Source organism: Camelina sativa, chromosome 20 (assembly GCF_000633955.1).
Source record: "Camelina sativa cultivar DH55 chromosome 20, Cs, whole genome shotgun sequence".
Lineage (NCBI taxonomy): Eukaryota > Viridiplantae > Streptophyta > Magnoliopsida > Brassicales > Brassicaceae > Camelina > Camelina sativa.
Window position 1 is genome coordinate 2,238,181 of NC_025704.1, and position 7,885 is coordinate 2,246,065.

Here is a 7,885-nt window from a genome sequence, read left to right on the forward strand (position 1 = left end):
AATTGGAAATTATAAAGGTACCAACAATTAACAATAGCACGAATTAAGTTTTCAATATCAACAATTAAGTTTTGTGATAAGTCTCTGGTCCTTTTCATTTGCACCATCCATAGCACTCGTAATGGCTTGAAGTCTCATTATTAAAGCATGAACTTTTTCTGCGTTTGAGTCGAATCCTGGCTTTCCCAGATCAAGTCAATATAAAATAAATTTAACGCAATATTCCGAAAAATAGAGTGGCTCAGATGATTAGGCATTCGAATCCTGTCTTTGATGTCAAGAGATCGAATCCTACGTAATGTTTTGTTTATAGTTTCGAAAATAAAAAAAAATTTAATAAATATGCGTCTGGTTGGTATCGAACTTGAGTTAGTGGACTATAAAAACAGATACGTCACCACCATACTACATCAACATATTTGACTGATTTGTAAACAGATTATATATATCTATCAAAAAACGTGATCTTGTCACAAGGTATGTGTTCATGTACATATCTTGTTCCATTTTAAATAATAAACCTATTAGTCTATTACTAGAAAATCTATAGTAATAGGTTAGATATTTCCGCTTATTTATAAACGAAAATATTAAATATATATAATTAAAGATTTTCAAGACATCTAAATAAGAATTTCCAAAAATATCTAAGGATTTCCAAAATATCAAATTTTAAGAAGCTTGCGAAGCTGCAAAACACACATCAAACAGTGGGAAAACAATACTAACATATTATTTATCACTTACAGTCTTTCAAATTGAGATCTCGTTTACAGCAGCCATTTTTCGGAAATGAGGTTCTAGGCTTTCTATAATTGAAAAAAACAAATTACTAAACCAAAGAATTTCAATCACAACCAAACATAAATAAAAATCAACCAAAAAAAATTTCAATTCTCTGAAATCTAGTTTAAATTTATAATTTTAACAACAACATAATAAAAACTAAATTTATATTGAAATGACAAACAAACCAAAAACCTAGACTAAACCGTTTAATTACATTGGTTGGCTAACCAATCATGGATTATAGTATGCGCACATAAACCAATCAATCAGACCAAAAGATCTAATGGAGGTGTATTAACTTGACATTTTAAGTGATTTGTGTAAAATTTACAAATCATATGTTATTCAGTCATGTATTTTAAAAATATTGTTATTTAACTAATGATTTATAAATCTACCTTAAATTTATTGTTATTTAAAATAGTTGGTGGATTTGAACTTTTTTTTTCTTATTAATTGATTAATTGTAATATTTAGTTTAGGTTTTTTGGACTTTTTACATTAATGTTGTGTCTTTCTAGTAAAGTAGTAATTACCAACCATTAAAGGTTAATCCAGTTATTTTCTGGCCAAAGTGGACCAATTTCAGTTTATTTTAATGGTCTATTTCCTGAATTTCAACCTTTTTTTTTTGTGAGTCTATGACAGCTGAATCCGAGAACCATGAAGTCCTTGGAAATGAATGACCGAAAATGCATTTCTACATTGTGAATTCTAAAAAAGTTATGCTGTTGGAAGGGATACATGTTACTGAGTTACACTTATTTATTCGTGCTATTGGAAGAGAATAAGAGATACATGTTACTTAGCTATACTTAATTATTCTTAGGGATCCCTACCTGTTACGTACTTAGATATACTAATCACATTATTGAGTGAGACTTCTCAGAAGAGAGCTTTCAACATGTAATGTATTAAGTATGCCAAGTTAGATCTTGATTTATGAGTTGACATGCATAACATCCATCATAAGAGAATATTTTTGTTATCTCACATGTGAAGGACTAATAACAACATTCTGCAATGAACCAGACAGACAAGATAAATGTAAATGTAGTGTCGTTGCACAACCCGGTCATATATTTTTGATTGTCCACGGTTAATTTTGCCAATTGAGGAAGACATATGAAGAAGACCAGAAGAAGATAACTGTGCGCCAATGGTAGAAAATAGTTTAAAATAAATATAAAAACAAACAAGGGAAGATTTTCGAAAAGTTCTTGAGAAGCAAGAAGAAACACGACGGAACTCTTAACAATTTTCTCAAAAAACACCAAGTAAAGGATAAGATTAGATAACGATTAATATTCTGCCAAAGGGAAGGTGTTTTCCAGAGAGACCATTCCATAAGAAGTATAGACCATTCCAGAACAGATTTGCTCTCGAGTCATACCTGATATTCTTCATAAAGATACGGTTAGTTCTTAAAGAGTGGATAAAAAAGACAATTATAAGTTTCATGTGAGAACACAAATTAAAGAGAGTGAAAAGGTCAATTTATATTTCAAACCTCCAGTCCCCATCGCATTGTCTAACGCTTGGGTGAAACTCTTAGAGCAGGAAGTGGTACAGAGATGATGACATTAGTCAGCTCAAACATGGCCGAGGCTTCATACTCGAGGCTGACATAGACAATGCGATGGGTACAGAGATGATGACATTAGTCAGCTCAAACATGGCCGAACGCCCAGGACTAGTCCGTTTTGGGGTTGGAACGGGCGAACCAAGAAATCAAATTAATAAACCAAACAAAATTTCAATTACAACCTAAAAATCAACCAAACAAATTTTCAATTCTTCAATATGTGTAGTTTAAATTGATAATTTTAACAACAACAAACAGAAACTAGATTTATTTATGTTGAAGAAGGAAACAAACCAAAAACTTAGACTAAAAACTGTTTAATTACATTGGTTGGCTAACCGGATTATAGGTCTAATAAATTTTAACTTGTTCTAATAAATTTTAATATTTTTAAGTATTGGGATGGATCATAGAAGTGTATGTATCAATCGTACGTTATAAATTCATGATGTTGTTTTCTGTTCTTATCATATTTCGAGTTCCATAATCGTCTACTATACATCAGTAATTGACAAGTTGTCTAAAAAGAAAGAAAAAAAAAATACTATGATGTTTGGTTTTCTCATATGGTTAGAAAGAGACTATCTTGGTGTTTTGAATGTACTACATATCCGAATCCCATAATCTTTAGGCCTAGAATATTCTCCTTATTAAACATATCTCGGTTGATGTTGGGACGTGTCTTGAAAAAAAAATTGGGATTTCCACCAATTTCAATCTGTAGACAAAGTAAAGCATAGATAATTTCATACAAAGATAAAATATAGAAAGTGTATGATGTAAAACCGGTGAATGATGGTTTTGGTATACAAAGAAACTGAAAAGTAAAATCATTTATAAATTCATACAAAGAAGATGATGTATTCAGTAATATTGTAAAATGCTTGGGTGGTTGTACCTGGACTTGGACAACTCCGCCTTGTCCCCTTGCATATCAAATCTAGTAACACCACCATGTAGTCATCCAAAAGTTTTGAAAGGTGATCAAACCTGGAACCTGTAGCCATGTCCTTTTGAATCGATTTGAGTATCTTTGTATACTCAATATCATCGTTCACCAATGTCTTTACATTTCCAGATTGGAGCCTAACATCATCCAACGTCCCAGTCAAAGCATCAAATCTACTAGTCGAGGATGTATAAAGTTGACTAAGTCAAGTATAGATTTTATTTGATCAAGTTTAGACGGTATTCTAACGAGGTGTTCGTCAACTCGCAACACAGCTGAAACAACAAAAAACATGTATAAATCAGCTAATGACCATACAGTACAAAAAGGTGTGATAGTGAAAAAATTACCTTGAATCTCGTTTGTTTTCGTTGAGGATGCACCAGCCTTCAAATTCATTTGTGAGATGATGTCAACGATACACTAGCAACATAATATATTAACACGCCAGTCTTGTTTAAAATTTGACTCTCACTTGTTAAGATTGTTTGTACGTGATAATCTCCATCTCCATCTCCATCTTTTTTGGAGCAAAACTGGTTCAACTAAATTAACTAACAAACAAACTCGCCACTAAATACTGTATTTTGATTTTCCAAATTAATTGATTTATTCAATTAAGATAAAGATCAAAAACACGTATATTTCAAATTTTACTTATAAGTAATTAAGATCTATGGCTAAAAAACTAATGAAGTTAAATAAAAGTAAATAGATCATATCCTAGATGGTTTATCTTGTATTAGTGATGTGTATTAAACAATAAATATAATGATTGCCATATAAATTGAACAATATATATTTATTAAACAATACATGTATATATATATATCAAATGATTGCCATTTAAATTGAGTAAGAGAAAAAAAAAAAATATAGGACGATGTATAATGTGTTATTTTTATTCCTCTCTATTTTAGTGGATGCAACTATTTTTTTAATTATCTCTTTTTTGTTAATCTATAACAAAAATGAATGGGATGCATATACATTTGTTTAACAATTTCAATCGTTGACTGGTAAAATTTGGGAATAATTTTATTTTTATCTCAAACTATTCCCCTCGCACAATGCCACCATTAATTAGAACCATAATCTAATAATATGTATTGTATGTATGTTCGACATTGTAAGAGTTGCTACTGTATCATAACCCAATTTAAACATAGAAGTGTGCGTAAGTAAAAAAAAATTCATCTTGGCACATTCTTTATGTTCCTTGTGTTTTTGGTCGAGATTTAAAAGCATTATGTTGTTTGTGGCTGAGCCGACTTCCCTCTTGTGTTATGGTAGCCAAACCAACACCTTTAAATTACATCTTATTACTGATGAAAGAAAGGGAACTGTTTTTCTTAGCCAGTTACAATTCAAATTTCAAAACTTAGTGGCATGGAAACAACAGGTTGGTGCTCGAAACTATAGTTACAAGATAAAGCATCACCTTGGCTTTTATTGCTAGCCATTAGTACTGTACAGAGCGAACTGCAGTTATGAAAGAACTTATCTTAGACTTATCCTTCTCGATACCGTCTGTACCGCAAATACCGCTGCTAACATCAACTCCATCAGGTTGAAGGATAGAAAGAGCTGCTGAAACGTTTGTTGGATTGATTCCCCCAGCTAAGAGCCACCCATTTCTGCTTCTGATGGAGGAGGGTAACTTGAACTGAGCCCAGTTAAATCCTTTACCACTGCAGCAAATTGTCGTAATACATACAAAAGAAAGATGTTATTAAGTCACTTGAGCCTTAGCTGATGTCGTGAAGGAGGCAGGTACTCTAAGCATAACCTTTGGAACCACCTAACCAACCTAACACGACACTATGGTCATCAGGTTAACAAATTTTGGTATTTCGATGTTGGACTGAGCCTGAACCTATCACGCTCTTGATAATTCAATCACTTGTGAAAGACAAACGGTTTCATGTACTAGAGTGATTGTTCATCTAAGGAGTACATTACAATGAGACAATGCGGAGAAACTGAAAAAGTTGTTCTAGGTACGTACCTCCCACCCGTTGCACTATCCACAAGAATCCAATCAGCGAGATGACAATCCTCCTCAGGAACTTCATTCAAGAGCTTTCCATCCTCATTTGCATTAAGGACATATATGACTCTCCTTTTACGTACTAATCCCGAGAAAGCAGCACGCGAACCATTACCATGAAGCTAGAAGAAACCACGACTATCAAGAGAAAACCATCTAGGTGAGTGCAAAACCAAAAATTGATAAGAACGTAAAAAACCTGAACAAGCTCAATGTCTGAGGCATCAGCTGCTCTAAGTATCGTGTTCTCNAGTTGAGAAAACCATCTTGTTGAGGGCAAAAACCGAAAATGAAAAGAATGTAGACAACCTGAACAAGCTCAAGGTCTGAGGCATCAGCTGCTCTAAGTATCGTGTTCTCATCATCATCAACAAAAACACCAACAGGTTCGGCCCCACCATCCCTGGCCACTTTGGAGATATCCTTCGCAACGGAAAGAGAAATGGATCGTTTTGAATTCGGCCAAATAATCATCCCGATGAGATCAGCACCAGCCTCAACTGCCATAGCAGCATCTCTGGCTGATGTGATACCGCACATCTTAACCAAAGGTCCATCCTTTCCTCTACCATCATCTCTAGAAGCTACATCCTCTGTCTTGGAAGAAACACTGCAGCTAAATTTCCTATTCTGAGCATACCCGACTCTCAAAAAAGACACCTTTCGATTGCTTAAACCTGAGCACATCCAGTAGGTAACAAGACATCGATGGAAAGCTTCAGTAATTTTACAAGGAAACTAGAAAACACACACACAAGGTCTAGAGAAATAAAAAAGTAACCGGATTTGTGGGTTCTGGAGAAACTGAGAACTCTAGGATGGACGCGAAGATCTGTTGATGTTCCTGAGGAAAAGAATAAAGCTTGTCTCATCAACAGCTCTAAGAACAAAGCTTTAACTATTTAACAAAACAACATAAAGCTCTGATTTTACAAGACAATTATAGAATCAAGAACCCTCTTAGTAAACTATAATAGAAAATGGATCATCACTGAATCAGGTTGATATCAATTAACTTAATATCACTAGTAGAAAACAGAGTTAAGCTCTTTGAGTAAATACATCGAACAAGTTATCTGCATTTTTCTTCTAAAGAGCTCATCACCAGAAAAGGAATACCTATTGACATCTTAGTTCCACTGTCGCGAAATCTTAGAAGGTATTGGATGATTCACCCGTCGATGAAATGAGAAGAAGAGGTTCAACGGAGACGGCGGTCGTAGCTGAAGAAGATCAGAGAGATTGGCGGAAAAAAAACAAATCGGGCTCTACCAAACTTTTTTGTTAGGTGTAGCTAAACCGAACTATTGAATTTCCGGTCTGGTTTTTTTGTGAAACCGAATAAACCAGTTTGGTTCTCGGGGTCACTTAATTATCGGGTCGAACCAATCGTACCATGGATCTGGATCACTTAATTAGTTAATTTTTAATTTTTGCGTTTAATCAATAATTTCAACTTAGAATAATTGGTAAAATAAATAATATTTAAGTTTGTTATAATAATTTTTAATATTTGTAAGTCTTAGATCATAAAAAGTGTAAGTATGTATCAATCATACGTTGAAAATTCATGATTTTTTTTTTGTTATAAATCATTTATTCGAGTTTCATAATCTTTCTATCCATTAATTTGATACAAGTTGGCTAACAAGAAGAAAAAATACTATGATGTTTGGTTTTATCATATTCAAATTCTCACGAGTCTTCTCTGTATTAATTGACAGTTGGTTAGAAAGACACCATCCGAGTCTCACAATCTGCTAAGTACAACGACTAGACTATGATATTTGGAAAAGCCTAATATACCAAAATTTATAAATTTTTATCATCTCGAAAGTAAATGATAAATTTTATCTCAAATGAGGCCAAGAAATGATCAATTAAGAGTAGAATTTCAGAAGTTAACGTTAGTTAATCCAATTCTTGGATTAATAAGTTATGTGAGAAAAAATGTTCAATGCTTAGCTTACTGTATTTATTTAACCAAGGAATTTGCAAGTTGGGAAAAATACAAAAATAATATCTCAAAGCAAGCTAAGCTAAAGTGTGAACGCGTTGTTATTCCAAACCAAAGGCCACGTGATGAGATTGAGACTCTATAGCCAAGACAAGATTTGCCGACATCTCTTGTAACACGGCGCGGTTCCGTTCATCCATCAAAGTGAGCCCCTCTCTCTCTCTCTAGAAAAAAACACGTGCAAAATGTGATTTTATCTATAACTTACCAAACTATTCGTTTTTTTCTTAAAACTTTTTTTTAAAAAAATGCAAATTTAACGGATTTATTCGAAACAGCTAAAAAACAGAAAGTCCCTAATTAATTTTCATTCGTTCGTCTTTGTTAGGCGCTAATTCGTTTTCTTTAATTACCTTTTTTAGGCTCATACTCATCTCTTTTAACTTTCTCCTTTTTCAGGCGAATTTTCTATCTTTTTGACCAAAAAAAACAAACAACAACTCTTTCTGTCTTCGATCTCCTTCGTCAGTTTTTATTTTATTTTTTATTCGTCAG

General features: G+C 33.2%; 1 protein-coding gene across 2 annotated transcripts; it reads right to left on the reverse strand.

Annotated features, from left to right (window-relative positions):
* On the reverse strand, positions 4,626-6,656 carry LOC104768755 (N-(5'-phosphoribosyl)anthranilate isomerase 1, chloroplastic-like). 2 transcript variants are annotated; one of them, XM_019241719.1, is made up of 6 exons: positions 6,493-6,656; positions 6,155-6,217; positions 5,734-6,050; positions 5,573-5,623; positions 5,332-5,495; positions 4,626-5,014 (listed from the first exon to the last, which is right to left on the reverse strand). In XM_019241719.1, exons 1-6 carry the CDS (start codon positions 6,500-6,502, stop codon positions 4,786-4,788), a joined length of 834 nt encoding a protein of 277 aa, XP_019097264.1. In that variant the 5' UTR covers positions 6,503-6,656; the 3' UTR covers positions 4,626-4,785. The 2 variants fall into 2 exon arrangements, with proteins under 2 accessions (XP_019097264.1, XP_010491091.1); XM_010492789.2 differs by lacking the exon at positions 5,573-5,623 and having other exon boundaries at positions 5,683-6,050; positions 6,493-6,654.

Coding starts and splice junctions, on each gene's coding strand:
- LOC104768755 (XM_019241719.1), bottom strand. Junction 6,051..6,154: donor CTCCAGAACCCACAAATCCG/GTTACTTTTTTA, acceptor GGATGTGCTCAG/GTTTAAGCAATCGAAAGGTG. Junction 5,496..5,572: donor CAGACATTGAGCTTGTTCAG/GTTTTTTACGTT, acceptor GGTTTCTTCTAG/CTTCATGGTAATGGTTCGCG.